We start from the raw sequence: 20,861 nt of genomic DNA on the forward strand, positions 1-20,861 counted from the left end.
CAACTTGTTGTGACCCTGGGACTCTGTTCAGGAAGTTCCTGCCTGTGCCTATAAGTTCAAGTGTCTCTCCTACTCTGTCCTGCAGTAGTTTCAGAGATTCAGGTTTTGACGTTAAGGTCTTTAATCCATTTTGAGTTAATGTTGGTGCATGGTGATAGGCTGGGGTCCACTTTTAGTTTTCTACATGTGGCCGCCCAGTTTTCTCAGCACCAGTACTTGAAGAGGCACTATATACTTTTGAAGCAATGAACATGTTTTACCATGAGCCTTTATTCCCCTCAGAATCCCTGCCCTGCCCTGCCCTGCCCTGCCCTGCCCCACCCCGCCCTGCCCTGTGTGCTGCTCATGCAGCCCATCCAAGTTTTACCCTAATTCATTACTTCCCTCCATTCTCATTGGCCAGAACTTTGGATCACAGTTTTGCATGATTGGTTAATTTGAAAAGGGCTAAAACTTTGTTCAGGCAATTAATCTAAACCAGGATACCAGTCTACAACAGGAACTTGTAAGAATTTTTACTCATCCCGTGCTCTACCTCTTGAGCCAAGTCCCACCCCCTAGAAAGACAAGTCTCCTAACAGACTATGTCTTCACTAAAATAGCTGCTTATAAAATGGCCACAACCCTTAAAATGTCCATGCTTTATGTCCAGCAACTAATTTGACAGGAAAGACTTCAACAACTACAATCCCTTCTTATTTTACATTCTTTTCTTCAAATCTGTTGACTCTCCCATTCAGTAGTATACAAGGAACGTAGCGACCGGCCACATTCATGACTCAAAAAACAATTATCAGGTAAATAAATATATATGCACCATGATGCTTTTCCACCTTCCAGACCACATTCCTCCAAGCTAGTAAATGGGTCATATATCCTTGAGATTTTAGCTAACTTGTTTGCCAGCATTGGCACAGCACTGGCCTCCAATTACAACACACGCCCCTCCTCCCTTTTTCAGCTCTCATAAATCAGGGGCTAGTCTTCTCATGCCATCCAACCAGTGGCTATCTAGTCAATTCCCTTGGTGTTGTCGAGTACAACAAACTCTGCTGATACACATGTGATTATTTCAATGTGCATTTCCATTTTCGGTGGACCATGGCAGTAGAATGGGTTAAAACCTTGCTGCTATTCAGTTTCTAGCTTCAAAACTGTTAGGCACTCCCCGGGACCCCCGAATAGCATCTATGCAAATGAGAACGGAATGACTGTGAAGTCTTTCCTTACTTGGGATAGGCTGTTTGCTCTGAGACGAGGGCAGGTTGAAGAAATATCGAAGGACGATAAAAAGGATGGCTCACTGAACCAAAGCACAGGTGGCACTGCAGTTGGGTGCTCCGTCGTCTGAGACATCGCCCCTGGCTCTGGTTAGTACTCACGATTCATCTCAAAGGATCGGCCCTCACTGCAATCCAGACAAGTTTCCCAGAAGTGTCAGCTGTCTCCCCCTGCCTACAGAGGCAAGAGGTAGGCTTGGCTTGGGGAGAAGGGGGCTGAACAGTTTTAGGGTTTGTTTTAGATCCATGATTGTTGGAAACAGCCAGGATAAGGGCTGGGGAGTTTCCCCAGGTGACGTCTTCCTAATCTGACTAAGTGCCTTTGAGGTCCATCCCAAGGGGGAATGTAAGCATCCAGCCCCTTTGCCACACAAGTATGACAGTCATTTAGTTCTGGTACGGAACATTGAATCCATGGCATTCTACCATCCTCACATCCAGTCTCCATCGAATCTGACTTGAATCCACTCTGCTCCCCTTATTGGGGTCATCTGAGGGAGCACTGGGACTGTCCTCCCCTATCAGTGCAAAATTTATGACTTGAATTTTGAGTCTACCCAGGGGATCAGCTCCCAAGATGGAGGTCTCAGTCCCATGATCCAATCAATGGTCCATCCAGACCCCAGAGCCAAGTTTTGTCACCCATAGGACTTTTGGAGTTTCCCATCTAGGACGTAGGTCCGTAAATGACTTGACAGGCAAACTGTCACCTGGGTATGAGACTGGATTATGTTTCATCAGAGATGTCCTCTAGAAGGCTTGATACAGAAGCAGGGAAATGATTTTTTTTTTTTTTTTTTTTTTTGGCCAGTGTTGGGTCTTGAACTCTGGGCCTGGGCACTGTCCCTAAGCAATAAGTCTATGCTTTATGCATGTAACTCTAATCCCAGCAGGTAGGAAAAAGTGAGTTCCAAGCCAATCTGGGCTATGTAGCAAAGCCCTACTCCAGAAAACCAAAAATAAGCAAATAGAAACTTAAAGGAAAGCAAAGTTAACGCCACAATTTCCTACCAAGGTGAAATACTTGTTGCCTGTTCAAGGGCCAGCTGCCCTGCTGAACACTGAACATACAGTGTTCTGTTAAATCCCCAGCAAGCTCTAGGAGACATTTATCATCCACTGAGCTCCACCTGTCCTAGACCTTGGACAGCTCTTAAGATGCAGAGAGAAAACAAGGCAGCGGGATAAAGCTTACAGTTCAGTAAGGAAAACTCCATCTTAAAAGGGCAAAGAAAAAGGTCCTGGAAAATGCAGTCATTTTCCCCCAATCCCGTGTCCAGTCATTGATCAAGCCAGGATTGAGTTGCAGATAGCTCAATCTTGTCTTCTGCATGACCAGCCCCCTCTGCTGGCTTCTTCCAGAGTGTTTCCCAAGAGCAAGGGCAGGGAGGGGTCTATGGGAGGCAGAAGCTTCTCGAGCTGGTACATACCCACGCATCACTTTCTTTCGTTAAGACAGCAAAGATTCATAGAGACCTGTAGACGGGGGGTGGGGTGGGAGTTGAGTTGCTTCTATGTAGTCACGAGCAAACCCCTCCTCAAACCGTCTCCTCTGCCAGCAGTCTACATTTGCATGGCTCTGATGACTGGCCATCACCCAGTTGGACGCTGTCTCTTCTGGCTGAGGATACGGGACGATAGCCTGGAATGGAGAGTGGGTTTTTCTCTGACCTATTCACGGAAGCAGGAGTATTCTTTTTGATAATATTATTTATTCTTTAAATAGGATATGTAACAGACACATGTAAACTCACAGGGCACAAGAAAACACAAATCAGAGGAAATTGTATGATGGCGCCCATCAATAATCCCAGCACTTCAGAGCTAAGGGGGGAAAAAATCCCAAGTTCAAGACCAATCTAGGCCCCATTTCAAAAAAAGAAAAACATCTGGAGGATAATAAATCCAGGCCCACACAACAGAAAATCATCAGGCATTCTTAATAGAATCAATGTACCAACCTACCAGAAAGTACACTGTAGAGAAAGCAACTGCATTAACTAAGTGCATTCTTTTCCTATTGAGCCGCCTTTCCGCTGACTCCTCCAAACATTACTTCATCCATTAAGGAATGAAACCTAGTTCTCAGAAGCACTCAAGCCTCCGTCCATCGCCTCATTTGCCCAGCCTTCCTCAAAGCCAAAGTATCCAAGAACCAGCTTAATGCAGGAGACCAAGCAATGACTGAGGACGTTACAGGAGTCCTAGGCCCCTGCCTACCCGAGGGCCAACCATCAGCTGAGTTGCTACTTTGAGTAATCTTTGCTACTTTGAGTAATCTTTCCTGTGCCAAATGCCTGCTTTCTGTCTCCTAAGTGTTTTCTCCCAGTCTCTGAAGATAATCCCTGGCATGCTGGTTCACAGGGACCCCACTAGCTGACCCTCCCAGCAAGGAGGTAAAACATCTGTCTATGGGCACCTGGGGGAGCCTGTGTTTCCCACCACCAGATGACTGATCTGTGGGCAGCCACATTTCTTGGAGCAGAGTCAAGTACTTCACCTGGAGGAAAATGCTTATCAACTTACAAATCACCTTTCTCAGAGAAAGAGAACTGATGACTAGATCCTGATGTGTGTGTGTGTGTGTGTGTGTGTGTGTGTGTGTGTGTGTGTTGTGAGGCTTGAACTCAGGACCTAGTGCTCAAAGCTAGTGCTCTACCACTTGAGCCATTTCCATTGTGTTGTTGTTGTTGTTAATTGAAAATAAGAGACTCTGGGGGACTTTCTGCTTGAGCTGGCTTTGAACTGCAATCCTCAGATCTCAACCTCCTGGATAGCTAGGATTACAGGTGTAAAGCACAGGTGCCAGGCTCCATGAGACTCTTATCTCCAATTAAGCACCAAAAATCAGGAAGTGGAGCTGTGGCTCAAGTAGTAGAGCCCTAGCCTTGAGCAAAAGAGTTCAGGGACAGAGCTCAGGCCCTGAGGGGTACAGGCTCAGGAGTGGTACAGAAAGAGAGACAGAGAGACAGACAGATGGACTATTGAGCTGGGCACTGGTGGCTCATGGGTATCCTCCAAAAAGTTGGAAATACTTTAGAGGTATGGCTCAAGAAGTAGTCGAGCACTAGATCTGAGTGGAAAAAAAATCCCAGCACGAGGTCCTGAGTTCAAGTCCCATACCCATTCCCACATAGAAAGACCACAGTGGAATGTTTTGTTTAGCATTGTGCTAGGGGACTCTTGAAATAAAAAAAATACAGTTGTGTGTTTTATCTTAAAAAAGAAAGTCACAAGCTTAAAACAGTGGGCTCATTCTACTAGTGCAGGGGCTCTGGAACCTTCTTGTATGCTACAATCACCCAGGGAGCTTCCAAATGTTTCCAATAGCAAGGCTGCGCCCACACCAGTTAATTTCAAATCTGGATGTGAGGTCCAGGCCTTTCCATTTTTTTTAAGCTCCCCAGGAGAATTGAATGTACAGCTGAGGTTCAGCACCTCTGCACTAGAGAAGGTCCTGAGCTTTGTAATACCCAATCTTCAGTCTTACAAAATCCATTTGGTAGATTTACCATTATTATTATTATTATTATTTTACCATGAACCTCTTTAAAGCTGGAATCTGGAAATTAAAAATAAATTACAGGCAGGCAGAGAGATTCACATGCACACATATAAAATACATACATATATATTTTATTTAATTTATGCCCCGTTATTAGTAAGACATCAGAAAAACCTAGTGCCTTGAGACTTACATATTCTCTCAAAATCTTTAAAGCACAAACTCTAAAAAACACACGTCAAAGATATTTAAGTAACACACACACATACACACACTAATCACTTCCAAGAACCATGATCCAATAATATATTTCATATGTAAGATCTCATTCATCACTATATCAATAAGAGAAAAAAAAAACCCACATCCAAAAAAACAGTCAAACTTCTTTGATTAAGACACGTACCCTTAGCACGGGCACTTACAGTTAGAATGGTTTCTCGGTAGCGCTTTGAGGTAGAATACTTGGTAAAGTTACAGAAGTCCAAGAGCTGCTAATCATCCCCTCTCTAGACAAAGGCACAGGCCTGCAGCCTCAGCCCTTGATGGAAGAAGGTGAATTTGTTTGTCTGTCTTCATTGCCAATATCACTGCAAACTCACCTGGCCATCCAGCCGCCAGACTTTGGGTTTGCAGGTTTAGAAAACAGTAAAGGCATTTTGATGCACCTCTCCTCTTGGTGTGGGAAAACCCAAGTTAGAAAGCCAGTTTTCTCTGGACGTGCAAGAGACAGAAGATTCCAGTGGAAAGGGAAACCAGGCATCATGATATCCTTAATAATTAAATTAATTAATAGTGACTCCCTCCTGTAAGCCTGTAAGGAGGTTGCTATCTCAGTATTTCCTTCATGGTCCTGGCCTTAAAAGGCCTCCCTTTCCCCAGGGTAGAATCATTGTAATATCATTAAGTTTTCTGGGATTTTCCTGGTGAAATGGTGAGAAGAAAAGCTCTTTAAAAATCCGCATATACACACACAAAAACATCAACCAAAAAACCCAGGTGTAAGAGAGCAACACCAAGAACGGACTTCCTTTGTGCAAGTTAACATGACACACATTTTTCAGTTCAGGAAAATGGCCCTGCTTCTTAACAACAACAACAACAACAAACCCCAAAATATGTAAATACTCAACTCAGCTCTGCATCTGAAACAGAAATATACAGTCAAGGCAGGCTAAGGATTAAAGCTGCAAATATGGTCCTAATAACTCTCAGACCTTGGTGCAGGTCAAATTTTTGCCCAACGGTCACAGATTCAAGGGATTTTCAATTCTCTAAAAGCCCTTTTTCCCACATGCATCCTGTTTGAAAGTTGAATCCTTCGGAGTCATCAATAGATCAATGAATAAAAATAGCACATGTCCAAGCAATAATTTAAAAAGGGCATGGGCTAGGCCTGAGTTGCCACTTCTGACTCTTCACTCAGCTTCATATAAAACCCTCAAAGGCTGCCCCAGAAACCCCCGCCCCCACCTCCCCTAGACATTGCTGAAAATACCAGCCACCCATGCTAATCAACACATAGCACAGCTGAGCTTCAGACTTCAAGTATCCAAAGTGCTACAGAAGCTGGTCCTCTGAAGAGCTCAGGCAGCCCCTCTAAAGCCCCCACCCCACCCCACCTCACCCCAGCATGACCCAGTATATAAAGTTTGAACTCTGCTGGTGATCGTTACTAAATACTGGGGTTCAAGGTGAGGAACAGGAGAACGGCTGACTATACCGGCCTTCACAAAGACAAATTCTCTAACAGTTCATACAATAACAAAGTAGGTGAACTGGTATTCAAGCAATCCCTTTGAAATCATTCTTTCCTTTCTGTATCAAACAGGGAAACAGTTCCATTGGGTTAACAGTGTCATTTAAAATGCCATAAATTAAATAAGTTAGTTCACAGTTTTGTTTTCGTTCTTTTTTTTTCTTTCCCAGCACTTAAGTTACAGTCAATCTCTCGTGCGCTTTTGAAGCCTGCTTGAACAGTTCCAAGTCTTTCCTGTGGACACTGCTGCCCCTTGGACATTCGTAGTCCTGTAGCTGCAGTGGTATGAATTGTTCTAGCACCCCAAGGCCCTGCTCAGCAGGACTGGTAAACAGCTGAGTCCACGATGGTTTAAAATTTCCACTGAATCCCAAAAATATGGTACTTCCTAAAAAAAGAACAACAGTCATTCAATTTGTACAGCAATGGGTCCGTAGGTCATGCAGAAGGTGAATCAGAGTTGAGCAAAACAAACAGCTCTCTCTCTCTCTCTCTTCCCACCCCACAACATATATCTACATATATATATATATATATATATATATATATATATATATATACCCACACACACCTACATATATACACATATTTAAATATGTACTTTTTTTATGTTAGCAAACACTAACCACTCAGTGATGAATCATGTCCAACACACTTCCTTATTTAGGAGTTGTCTTCATGACACCCACCCCAAGCAAACAAGCTCACAAAAATGCACCAGCAACTAAGTTTCACTATAAAAATACAAGTGCTACTGGCCTCTTATGAACCTCATAGAATAACACAAACACAAACCTTTGTTATAAAGATGAGCTGGTTTGGCTAATCCCAGAGATATTAAGGAATCGGAAATGTTCAGATGCTTTATTTCTCCTCTTGTGCTTAACAGAACAACAGACCTGCAGATAAATATTAGAATACCAGTTAATTTCAGTCATTCAGCATTCTTGAGTGAGGCTAGCGGCTCACACCAGTAATCTTGGCTATTCAGAAGACTGACATTTGAGGATCAAGGTTCAAAGTCATCCCAGGCAGGAATCTTTGTGAGACTCTTCTCTCCAATGAACCAACCAAAATCTGGAAGTAGAGCTATATAGTTCAAGTGGTAAAGCGCTGAGTAGAAAAGCTAAGAGACACTGCCATGAGTTCAAGCCCCAGTACCAACACAGACAAACTAGACAGATAAATTCTGCATGGTCTAAAGTTTACATTTCTTAAGAACTGCTGTCTTTTTCATAGAATAAGTCAATAAAATACTTAGACTTATGTGTATTTGTTAATTACTATGGCTGTATCGTTCCTTTCAGTGTCTGAGCACACAAGTGTAATCCATGTAAAAGCAATTTACTACTCTCCTACATTCTTCCAGCTAGACTTCATAATCAATTGCTAAGTATGACAGGAAGCTAAGCTATTTATTTCTACTGATGGGACTGTGTTGATTTTGTATTTTAATTTGGTAGCATCAGCTTTGCAATGTTAGCTTGCCATCCACAAAGACAGAGTCAGAGTGTCCTTCCTCTAAGTCAACTCTTGCCACAAATCCTTTAGTAATGCATTTTACTTTCTTAATGTGGGTCTTGACGTTTCTTCAGGCTAGGATCTTCAGTGTTGTGTTAGTGCAGCTCCTGGGTGCCCTCTTTTTACACAGTGCTGACTCAATTCAGAAGTGGTGCAGAGGCCTGACCACAGCAACTCTGAGGCCTGACCTTCAATATGTGGAATTCCTCAGGCCGGTCAGTCCATGTGACTATTAACAGGCCACCCTACGCTGCAGATACATAGGTCTTCGTCTCCCAAGACGTCACTGCTAGCTGCCCAGTATAGTCTTAGCAGTTTTTCAAAATTCAACACATATAGAGAAAAACATTTGTTCCTAAATTTCCAATGTACAGTATTAGGCTTTTTTGCAATCTGAAGCCTCCCATACAATGAACAGCCAGATAAGAAGTACTCTTGCAAGACCCTCAAAAGGTTTTTCTTAGTCCCATTTCTAAGAATAACTTTGTTAATGAGTCCGTTTTAATTCTTTTTTTTTTTTTTTTTAGTTTTTTTTAATTGTGAAAATACTGTACAGAGGGGTTACAATTACATGGTTACATTGCAAAACTAGCATTGTCTTATTTGTGGTAGAATTATAACTTGGCTATTGTTGTATATGCATATGTGTGTGCATTTGCATATGAGTGTGTGTGCACGCCCGCAGATTCTGGGGCCTGAACTCAGGGCCCAGGCGCTGTGCCTGAGCTTTTTTTGCGGAAGGCTGATACTCTATTATATTATACATGATGATATATTATAATATAACCTACATTATAATACAATATAACTATATATTATATAATAATTACATATGATTATATATACCTTATATAATTATACATATTATATATTATAAAATATATAAAATATAAATACAATATATTTTTATATTTGTAATATATTGTATTACATATTGTATTCATATAATATTGTGTGTAATAATGTATATATAACATTGTATATAATATACAGGGAATTTGGCACCAAAGTAATCTTATAGGATCTAGTTTTGTAATCTATAAAGAATAATTTCCAGATCAACTGGAAGTTATTCGGAAGCTGGGCAGTCCCTTCATTCTGGGAAGTTTATGTTCTCCTCTTGATGTATCCCTTAGCAACTGCAGCACAGATGAAGAGCAGAAAGGGCCTCAAATGTGACCAACCTAGAGAAAGCAAGCTTTTTCTTCTGCATTTTTCTTCAGAAATCAAGTGAAAAAAACAACCCCCCCCCAAAAAAAACCCACACAAAACAAAACAAGCCAGAACTAGCGCTCTTTAAAGTGACCAGAAGCCGCGAGCCTGTAATCCTTGCTACTCTGGTTAGAAGCCAGCTTGGGCAGGAAAAGTCCACAAGACGCTTATGTCTAATTAACTGCCCAAACCACCTGGAAGTGGTTCGGTGGCTCGAGTGGTAGAGTGCTAGCCTTGAGCAAAAAAGCTAAGGGACAGCGCCCGCAGGGGTTGAGTTCAATCCCCAGTACTAGACCCTCAGCCTTCAGCCACTTTTTCAATTACTTTTATCTGGTCATTTCTAAGTGATTGAGGTAATGGCTTCCTGAACCACAGCCATAGCACAATGCTATGTGTGCCTACTGGTGGTACGGATAGCTACAAGAGGCAAAATTACATGGAAAAAGTACTTCAAAATGGTAGTAAGTGAATGGAGTACATAGTAGATGAACTAATAATAAAAATCTATCATAGCAATGTTCCAAAGTGAACGGTGTTCCTCTTCCCAAGAGCATTCCTAGCATTTGCAAATCTTTGAATATTTAAGCAGCCACCGATGAGTAATAGCTTCTCAACAAGCACTATGGGCCACAGAGGCATCAATCTGACACACGAAAAAGGGAGTAAATGACTTTCCCCTAGCCCCGAATGTCCACAGATGAAGACTAGAATCCACAGCTTCGAGGTAACAAGGAGGTATCTGTGTGGAGGAATCCACATTGTCAGAGTGGTTTGTCCTTGGTATAGATAAGTGAACTGGACATACCTTGGAGGGATGCTTGTTTTTAAATACTCTTCCATGCGACTGATATCAGCAAGAAGAAACATCCGTTTTTCTATCAACCGGAAGGGTATGCTGCACGCATCAATAACCAAGATGAAGACACCTGCACTTCGGAAGGTGAAGTCAGTGCCATTGACCTAAGAATACAAAAACAAAAAACCAAAGTCTTTGGCTATCATCCTTTCAGAAGGATGACTTTTTCCAAGACGACTTTTCTTTCCAGACCCTTGTAAGCCCAGAATTGCACTTTGCCTCCCCTGTCGGATAGGATGCCTCTGTCCCTCTAACATGTGGAGCGCAGATTTTTGCTGACCAGATCAGATGCTCTGAGCATGGTGTGGTAAATGCACTGGACCGAGCTGGGTGATACGGCACTCAGGCCTCGGCCTTGTGCCGGCACCTTCTCTGGAGGTAGAGCTCTGGGAGTCAGTTCAAGTGCGGGCCTCTGCACCACACATCCATCCATGCATTCCAATCTAACTGGAGTCACATGCTTCTATGACACACACACAGATCATACGGTGCCCCAAAGAGAGTGGCAGCCAGCAAGTCTAGGTACACAATCTCATAGCAGCACAATTGCTTCATCTCTGTGCTCCAAATATAGCAATCCTCGGACATCAAAATAGAAAAAAAAAAGCTACTTTTAGTTGAATTTAAGCTACATTTGCCTTGAAATAATTATGAATGCCCACAATCATCCTCTTTAAATTAAGGCTCAAAATCTTTTCAAGAAAGAGGAACTCTAGACGTTTCCAAATATCATCAGTTTCTCAAGAAAAGAGAGAAAACAAAAGCAAACTGACTAGACGGTAATCCACAGGTATACTAGGATGGAAAATCCTAACCTACATTAAATTTTGCAAAGGACATACACGCTCTTGCCACTCCACTGCTGTACTCTGGGAAAATTACACTGAAGTTTTATCTAACCACTACTGATGTGACTAGAATTTGCTTTTTTGTTTGTGTGATTTGGTTTTGGTGCCCGTCCTGGGACTTGAACTAAGGGTCTAGGCACTGTCCCCAAGCTTTTTTGCTCCAGGCTAGAACTCTACCACTTGGGCACGTCTGGCTTTTGGGTGGTTACTTGCAGAGTCTCATGAGCTTTCATGCTCTGGCAGGTGTTACACCTTCATCTGCAGATCAAACCTTCTCAGCAGCTGAGGATTCCAGGCGTGAGCCACTGGCACCTGGTCAAAATTCTGTTTTTCATTGTTGTTTGGGGTTTTTTTGGGGGGGGGGGAGGGGGGAGGATCATGGGTCTTGAACTCTGGGCCTGGACACTGACTTGATCTTCTTTTTGCTCAAGGCTCTATTACTTAAGCCACAGCTCCACTTTAAGAATTTACTAATTTTTAGAGCTACATTTAAATTGCTCTAATCCAATGAATTGTTCTGGAAGTGTCTGAGATAAATTATATATGTGAAAAAAAAACTAGAAGCAATTCTCCTATTTCAAAAAAAATCTGAATATTGCCAGGTGCCAGTGGCTCATTACAAGCTCAGATGCCTTTAATCCTAGCAACTTCAGGAGACCTGGAAGAGCATAGTTCAAAGCCAGCCTGGGCAAAAAAAAAGTTTGAGTGACTCTATCTTTAATTAGCCAGCAAAAATCCAAACTGGAGATGGTTCAAGTACTAGCATAGCCAAGTGAGCAAGCTGGACAAATGAAAAGCTCTGAGTCCAAAATCTGATGCCAGAAAAAAAAAAAAAAGTATTTTAAAATGGATACACATTCCAGGTAAACTATGTAAGGATTCTCACTGCATTCAAATTATCCTTGTGAAAAGTATCCTGCCCTCCTCATAATAAAAATTTGTTGGTCAAAGGAAATTAAACTTTCCGTAGAAGCCAAAGCAATGTGATGTCCTAGGGAAGAGACTGATCTTTGCAGACTTACTTGTATTGGCCAAACAGTATATTCCCTAATTGTCTAATAAGTTTTTAGAACAGTGAGCCTCAGCACTTACCTGCTTCCTTCCTGCAAAGAAGGCATCAAGAGGCGGAGCTAACAAATTCCATGTCCATGAAAGGACATCCTGAGCATGCCAGTCTACTCACATCTGTATTTCTATCTATTTGGAAGGCGGACATGAACAGGATTCCAGTGTGAGGCCAACCTGGGCAGAAATGGCCACAAAACCCCTTCTCAGCACCGTATCTAGGTCCAATGGTGCCCGCCTCTCCTCCCAAGGTATGTGGGACACTGATATTGGGAGAATCGTGGATCTGGGATAGGCCAGGTAGAAAGTGCAGAAGAAGATTATCTCCACAGGAGGGAAAATGGATGTGCTCACAATCTCAGCAACAACCAGAAGCACACAGAAGGCCTGTTGCCCAGGCCAGAAGGGAAACCCTAGCTCAAAAATAACAACAACAACAACAACAAAACAATGGAGGTATGGTTCAGTGGTACTGAACTAGCCTAGCAAGCTCAAGTCCCCAAGTTCAAAAACTATAAGGACGATCTGAGTTTTTCACAAAATGAAGGCCTGCTAACAGAGCAATGTAGGTAGAAATACAGCCTGAGCTACAACTGGGATTACCCATCTTCACTGAATAAAATACAAATTCTGAAGCAAGGTGGTGTGATGTCTGCACTGCATACCATTGAACTGCACATTCAAAATTGGTGAAGATAGTAAATTTCACGTTATATGTATCTTATGGTAATTTAAAAAATTGGGAAAGAATAGTAAAAATTATTTTTCCATATATATACATATATACATATATATATATACACACATATGGATTTGTGATTATGACACACATCTCAGAAACAAAGATTGAGTTCCTAAAGACCCCAGGAGACAGGGTGTGGGCCCTGGTAGGTTATGAGGCAGATAGCTAGACATTCTTTCTTTGGTGGTATCCAGGTCACTATGGTTTTGGATCAGCTACTTCCTGAGCCCTACTTCCTAGTAGCTAACTTGGTTCAAACCCACATTCTATTACTGACATTGAAACCTGCAGGTATGCTTCATTAATCCACTTAGAAAAGAGAACTAACCCCTGTGTCTTCACTTCAAAGATTTAGCCTTCATTTGCAGCTAGGCACCAGTGGCTCATACCTGTAATCCTAGCTATTCGGGGGCTGAGATCTGAGGATCACAGATCAAAGTTAGCCTGTGCAAGAAAGGCCGGGAGACTCTTATCTCCAATTAACCACCAAAAAACCAGAAGTAAAGATATGGCTCAAAGTGGTACAATGCTAGCCTTGAGCAAAAGAGCTTAAGGACAGCGTCCAGGCCCTGAGTTCAAGCCCCATGACCAACCCAAAATAACAAAACAAAGCAAAACACACAAAAAAAAATCTTCATTTTCCATATTGTAAAAAAACAAAAACAAAAAAACTCGTTTTAATTCCCAAAACAAGGCTGAATGTTTTTCTATGTTAGCAACTTAATATGACAATTGTGTTCTAACCAGAGGCCTATCCTCTTACAGAAATGAAATCCTAGTCAACTGTAAAATTTACTCAGTGAAAATTAATGTGAAGGAATTTTAACATCTGCCTTAAAATAATCAGTAAACAATCCACTGGGAAAAAAATTGTAAAATAATTTATTTTAAAAAATGAAGGTTTAGGAGGCGTGTATGTATCCATGTTCCTGCCAACAATGACAACACGACTAAAAACCAGTGACTAAGCCAAAGCCAGTTGTTCATGCCCGTAATCCTACCCACTTGGGAGGCTGAGATCTTGGAATCCTGGTTCAAAGCCAGTCAAGGCAGGGAAGTCCCTGAGACTCTTATCTCCAATTAACCACCCAAAAAGCCAGAAGTGGAGCTATGGCTCAAGAGGGCTAGGCTTGAGCCCAAAAGCTCAGGGTCAGCACTTACTTGGCCCTGAGTTCAAGCCCCAGGACTGGCACAAAACCAAAATAACACAAAGAACAAAAAACAACAGTGACTACTTCTAGAGATAATTTAGATCACTAGCATGGAGATGAAAGCAAGAAATCATGGCTATGATTTGAATGTCTGTGTGCTCACAAATTCAGAAGCTGAAACCCTAAACCCAAAGAATGTTATTAGTATGTGGACCCTTGGAGGATGTAGGGGTGAACTTCTCATAAATGGAATTAGTGTCCGCACAAAGGAAGAGCAAGGAAGAGAGCTCTTGGTCCTACTCCCGTGAGGGTCCAGAGAAGGAACTATCTAATGAAGCAGGAAACAGTCCTGCATGTCCACGTGTGCCTCAATCTTGGCCTTCTCAACCTCTAGGACTGTGGGGGGAAAAAATGTTCCTCCTGCTTACATGCCACTGCCCGTGGAATTTTGTTACAGCAGCTTGAAGAGACCGAGACAACATCAGAGAACACTTACAGAAATCAGAGACGGACTTCCACGCTGAGTTTCTGCTTTACTGGGTGACTGGAACTGCACAGGGAGGTAGGTCTTGTGAGGATCACTAGTAAACACCAGCTGCATAGGAAAAGGTTCCACAGTTACTGAGACTGTATCCTCTAATGAAAGTCTCCCTCAAGGATATCAATGCCACCCAACCGTATTTTCCCTTCTCTGAACTTCGAATACGTATTTCGTGATGGGGAATTCCCTCTTTTAGCACATTTAATACAGGAAATGTATGGTTTTCATTTTTCTAGAATGATCTGTTTCATATAAATGCAATCTTGTTAATAAAACCAATTCAGAGGCTGGGAGTGTAACTCAGTGGTAGAGCACATGTGTAGCATGCACAAAGTCCTGGGTTCAATCCCCAGTACCCTTTCCCCCAAATGAATTCAATACATGGCTAAGTAAATGTGACCTATCTAAGCATCCATAGGCACGAATTGCTTTTTAAAGGTCCCTCTCAAGTCAATTCTGAATCGAGGCTTAATCACTTTGGTACTGAGAAAATAAGTATCTGTAACGAAGGCACACACTATTTATAGAAACTTCCAGTGCCCTGCACAAGGCCAAGACCCAATTCCTCTCAGTGATATGCAAAGTATTTCAGAGTCAGACATTATATACTGCCCCCTCCCCTCTATTCTGTCACATTCAAGAGATAGGGTTGCTTCTGCCACTAACCAAAGTCCATCTGTCCTTTTAACTACAAGTAAATAGAATAGCAGATGCCTTACAACATTTTCCATCTTAAAAGAATTATGGAAGCAGGTATCAGTGGCTCATATCTATAATTCCAGCTACTCAGGAGACTTAATATCTGGAGCATCAAGGGGTCAAAACCAACCCAGGAAGAAAAGCCCATGAGACTTGATCTCCAAAATAACCAGCAAAAAGCCACGCTGTAGTATGGCTCATATCATAGTATGCCAGCCAAGTCAGAGCACAAGGCTGAGCTCAAACCTTAGTCCTGCTGCCCCCACCAAAAAAAAAAAAAAAAAAAGGGAGTGGAGGGAGTCAAAGTTCATTTGCACATGAGCTCCATTTTTTAAAAAGAAATTTCACACCAATAATTTTTTTAAAAGCACTTTAAAAGAGCACTTTTTGACACATATAAGCCCCCAGTAGCAATACTGTAGATCATAATCGTGGCAAAGAAAGAAAATGAGACCACCTTCCCAACTTGTAATTTTAAACCATGTAAAATCCATAGCCAATCTGGGCTATCGATCAGTCCTGAGCTCACAATCAAGCAGATCATACATTGGCGTGGGTCTGCTTGAGTATACATACCTCTCACCCCCTGTGTTCAGTTCTTTACTTAAATCTAAAGTACATTGTCTATACCACAAAGATGAACTGAAGTTCTTACTCTCCCTTCCTGTCCATCCAGCACATTAATAAATCTCCTTTCTTGGATGTTCCCTACTATTTGTCCCCTTAAATGGTGTACTGGGGTGACCTGATATATGGAACCCCCAAGTCAGCCTTTGGCCTATGTCCATACATACTCATGCATGTACACACGCTCTTCATGGGGTAAAGAAAAATCGATGGCTCACACAGCAACAGCTAATCAACAAAATCCAGGGGCCATCTGGCCAAATGACGTGTCACAAGCAAAAGGCATTTCTGTATTGACGAATATTATTTTGATTTTTATGAGCATCATCACATTCCAGCGTGGGCCAGAATTCCAAGAGATACAACGTATTTATTTAGCAAATGGCAAGAGAGATGTTTCAAAGAAAAGGGGTCCTATTGCCAAGAAGTCCTGCCCTTTGACCTCACCCCCCCAGACCGCAGCCCCCCTCCTCCTCTCCCTTGTTTACCTGGCGGGCCCCACAACCTTGGCAGGGTCCGGTGACCATGGACAGCTTGCGTTTCGTCTCTGCTGGCTTACTGTAATACTGTGGATACGCCCTGGCCATGCAATTACTGATGTCTTTTGAGTCCGTGGCTGCCTGAATCTTCACTCTTTCGCATCCCTGAGATGAACAGTAACTGTGGCCATCCCTGCGGCTTTTGGCTTTGAGATACAGAAACAATAACCTGCACGAAACAGAAAGCAGCCCAGGAAGGTGTTAGACTTCTCCTCAAAAACATACAAATCCCTCAAACCCATTCACGGTCCCCAAAAAAGACTCCATCCCAAACTAGCAAACTAGTTTCTCTTTCCTGCTAATCCTCCTAGAGTCTTAAGTCAAATGTAGGACTTCTTTAGAAAGGATGCTGATACCCCAGGTTAGTCATTTGGGAAGAGAGCAGATATAGTTTCTTGTTTAAATTGGTTCAATGGGTAATTTGAGAGGATGGAATGTCGCTTGGCTTAATGTTCTTTGTAAAACTATAGATTGGTGTGGATTTTGAGATTTAGTAAATGAATGTAGGCTTTTCTTATTTTTATTGCTATTCATAAGTCACTTTGGTTAAAGACATATCTCTAGAATAATGAAACAGCAAGGCCAAGACAGTCAAATCCAATCCTGTGATGTTTTCCAAAAGCAGATGGGCATGCAGTCCATCCTCTATAATTGGACTGAAATCAGACGAATGGAAGTCCCACTCATTCTGAATCATCCTACTGCCAAAGTGAATGGAAAAACAAGTTTTAAGTCACAATCCGCTATCTCTCTGCAAACCTAGTCTTTCTAAAGGAAGTCAAGATTCTGAAGTTCTCAGGAAAATGTGACTGAGGACCAGAAATCAAGAGAATTCACATTTTATGCCAAATGAAAGCCACTATTTTGTATAGTAAGTAAGGGGGGAAAACCCCCGAATTCACATGTTTACATGAGATCAATTAACAAGGCAAAGTTGGAAGTAAGAGGTAAAAATTCAGTCACTGTCCCAATGATCAGTAATTTTATCCTATATACTGAAGGAATGAAAGGGACCCAATTGGATACGGGCCTTTTGGTTACATGATTAAGATAATCGAAATGAACCGTATTAGGAAGAATCAGGATATCAGAAGCTGAGGGAGTCTTGAAATATCCAGATCATAAATATATTTCCCATCTTCATAAATACTTAATTCATTAATGTGTGATCACCAGATTGTCCGCACTAATTTGGGAGTGTCTTTTATTTTTTTTTCTGGGCAATCAACTGGGAACGTAGAAGTCTTACTAGCTATAGAATGAAAGCCCAGGTATATTGAGTCTCACGGCAAACTGAAATCACAAAACAATTATAAGAAAACTTTAAGCTGATCACAGTGGTTGCTAACTCAAAGGTTAACCAAGCACTTAGTGACCAGACCCCAGCTTCATTTCCCTCCGTCCTGCCCGTCCCAATCAATCTTGCTGCCTTGTCCCCTGTGAACTTTTTGCTTTTTACAAACATGCCATGCGATCTTCTCCCATGCCTCCATGTGCCTATCCACGCTGCCCTATCTGGACACCTCACCCCTGTCTTCCTCCATCTTCTGACAGAGCCTCAGTGTTAGCTCCAGCGACACCTTTCAGAATGTCACTGGTCGCTCTAGGCTGAACTTGAGTTCTTCCCCAAAGTCTACTTATTATCTCTCTATAGGACTTAGAGCCTTTGACTCTCTCATTACTTTCTTTGCATGCTCCTATCTTCCAAAGGACTGCGAATTTGCAGAATAAATGAGAATCTTAATTTACCAAGACAGTGGTAGATAATAGGATGTTAACTTGAGGATGGAGGCTAAAGGAGCATGCTACTTGTTGGAATAGTACAGGAGAGCAAGCCTACCATAACCCACGGCTGAGGGAGACTGTAACTGGATAAAAGCAGACAAAGCCAACAGGACCCCAGGAGAACAGGATTAGAATTAAAAAGTGGAAAGATGCAGCCTAGAGAAAGTTGAAAGCAAATATGCCATGGTTATACACTGGTTTTTTTTTTTTCTCTTTTTTAACTCTAGGTCAACTTTAGAGGTAACCTTAAGTCAGCAGAAGAAAAATAACCTTTCAACAAAATATGAACTATAACCTATCAAAATGATTATCTTCATAACTGTTACCCGCCAAAAACCCCAAATTATTTCATTTTTCCATCGGGCCAAATAAGTATCATTTTATTCTCTAAATTGCCTTCAGAGGTCAAAAGCAAACATCTTCCTTTAATTCCTACTGCTCACTATAATTACGAGTCATTCTAGCACTCTCTAACCCCCTAATAGTGATGAGGAAGGACAATCCACATCAGCAATTACATCGTGGCCTATTCTAAGCTGTGCTGAAGAACTAGTAATTTCACCATTAAAGAAAACACAATGTGCATCCTCGTTCTCCAGGCCACTGAATTACCCTGTGCTGGAGTCGAAAAAGAATTTCCTCTGGGATGGCTGTCTCTGCAGTTCTTCCATTGACTGCACCGGCTCATAGTCTTCCATTTTGGATAAGGAACCATTTTGCCGCTGCAGAAAGCCAAAGGTGACTTGAAAGCTTGTGTTAGAAGGATAGCAGAGGCCAACTCGAATCCAGTCATCCCTTCAAAGGAAAGACAACGTGTCATATATATAAGGAGTTCACTCTGGAGCTAGTATTTGTTTAGTGTGACAGCATGTGCAAATTTGAACCACTGACATCCTTTTTAAATTGGAGCTACTGATAATGGAAGCCCCGAACTTTGATATACCAACAAATCATCCATGTTACCTAAATGTTCCTTATCAATATATTTACAACAGCAATAAGACCTACAAAAAAAAAAAGATTTCAACTGGACTTGTGAAACTGAATAAAAGTGGGGTACAAAATACTTAGATGCTGGCAAGTTAAGGGTAAGCTGATATAAGCATGTTTAGCTGGAAACACTAATAGCTTAGATGGAAACACTAATGCTTAGATGGAAACACTAATATACAGTGGTAAAACCATTCTCAAGGATTTGTTTGGTGAGGCACCAGTGTCTCACACTTGTAATGCCAAGTACTCAAAAAGTGGAGATCTGGAAAATCACAGTTCCAGACCTGCCCAGGCAGAAAAGTCAATGCGACTCCATCTCCAAAATAACCAGCTTTAAAAAGTAAGGCTGGCAGCAAGGCTCAAGTGCTGAGTGCCAACGTTGCAAGCAAGTTAAGCAAACATGTAGACCCAAGTTCGAACCTGAGTACCACTCAAAACAAAACGCTCATAAATATATTTTTACTTGTTATAATGTTAACTCCTAGAACCAAAATTGCTGGATATAAAAGTATATGCTTTTTTATAAACCTTTTGACACGCTAGTAAATCACCATGGTATTTTTTTCTTTATATCCTTAATCCTGTATAAAAAACCATTATGCTTGGGTGTAAGTAGCTCACACCTGCAATCCTAGCTACTCAGGAGGCTGAGATCTGAGCATGGCGGATCAAAGCCAGCACGGGCAGGAATGTCTGTGAGACTCTTCCAATTAGTCACCAAAAAGGTAGTTCAAGCCCCAAGACCGACAAAAAAAAAAAAGATACTCTTAGGGGAGGAGCCCAGGGTACAATACCTCTGAACATTTAAAATACTATTTATTGAAAAGAAATCCAGGAAATTTTTTTGTTATTGTATGTCTATGTTTGCTCCCTGACTCCCTCTATCCCATCCTGGGGCCTGAACTCTGGGCCTGGGCGCTGTCCCTCAGCTCTTCAGCTCAAGGATAGAGCTCTACCACTAGAGCCACAGGGCCACTTCCAGTTTTCTGGTGTTTTACTGGAGATGAGCCTCATGGACTTTCCTGCCCAGGCTGACTTTGAACCATAATCCTCAGATCTCAGCCTCCTGAGTAGCTAGGATTACAGGAGTGAGCCACCAGCACCTGGCTCTTTTATAACTTTTAAAGCATTATTTTTAGGCTTGAACCACGAGAAACTCTATGACCTACTTATAATCATACTGACTTAGAAAAAAAGATTACCGGTCTTCCTCTTCCTTCTACCCATCACGTAATTCTTACACGATCTTTTAGCTAATTACACAAGGAAAGTCTGACTATATTTCAAGCCCACGCAGAGTTCTGAAACTTCTAGGCTCACTTTTTTTTTTCATATTAAAATGTTTTTACTTGCTCAGGGTTCAATGAAAAGCTTGTATGACACTTTATGGAGCTGGCCCAGAACTGACTGTAATATCTCACTTCAAACTCACGATCCAGTTCCTTATTAAGTTTTTGGAATACTGGTCATTTTTCCACAATGCTTCTCCATCCTCCCTATTTTTAATGTTTCTTTCATTAACTTTCATGCAACTGACTTGCAGGATCAGCAGGACTAGGATTTAGGAAATCTCACTGTGGATAGAATTGGACTGAGGACTGGATACAGGGGAGAACAGGGTTGGGGACAGGGCAGGAAGGGCATGGTGGTTGCTATGGGATCTAGGCAAATATGTGAATGGCCTGAAGTGAGTCACAAACAAGGCAGGAAGGACTGAAGAAAGATTTGAACGACATGA

General features: G+C 41.9%; 1 protein-coding gene across 1 annotated transcript in view; it reads right to left on the reverse strand.

Moving 5' to 3' along the window:
- Positions 1 to 4,895: 4,895 nt before the first annotated feature.
- The window catches only part of Cemip2 (cell migration inducing hyaluronidase 2), a 73,727-nt gene continuing 57,761 nt past the window's right edge, over positions 4,896 to 20,861 (reverse strand). Inside the window, exons 19-24 of the mRNA XM_042699376.1 lie at positions 18,743 to 18,925; positions 16,295 to 16,514; positions 14,436 to 14,534; positions 10,083 to 10,237; positions 7,340 to 7,443; positions 4,896 to 6,932 (exon numbers count right to left, since the gene is read on the reverse strand). Coding sequence (XP_042555310.1) covers positions 6,718 to 6,932; positions 7,340 to 7,443; positions 10,083 to 10,237; positions 14,436 to 14,534; positions 16,295 to 16,514; positions 18,743 to 18,925 — 976 coding nt within the window. The 3' untranslated portion in view covers positions 4,896 to 6,717. The remainder of the gene's footprint in view (positions 6,933 to 7,339; positions 7,444 to 10,082; positions 10,238 to 14,435; positions 14,535 to 16,294; positions 16,515 to 18,742; positions 18,926 to 20,861) is intronic.

This window comes from Dipodomys spectabilis, unplaced genomic scaffold (assembly GCF_019054845.1).
Source record: "Dipodomys spectabilis isolate Male_0828 unplaced genomic scaffold, ASM1905484v1 ptg000241l, whole genome shotgun sequence".
NCBI lineage: Eukaryota > Metazoa > Chordata > Mammalia > Rodentia > Heteromyidae > Dipodomys > Dipodomys spectabilis.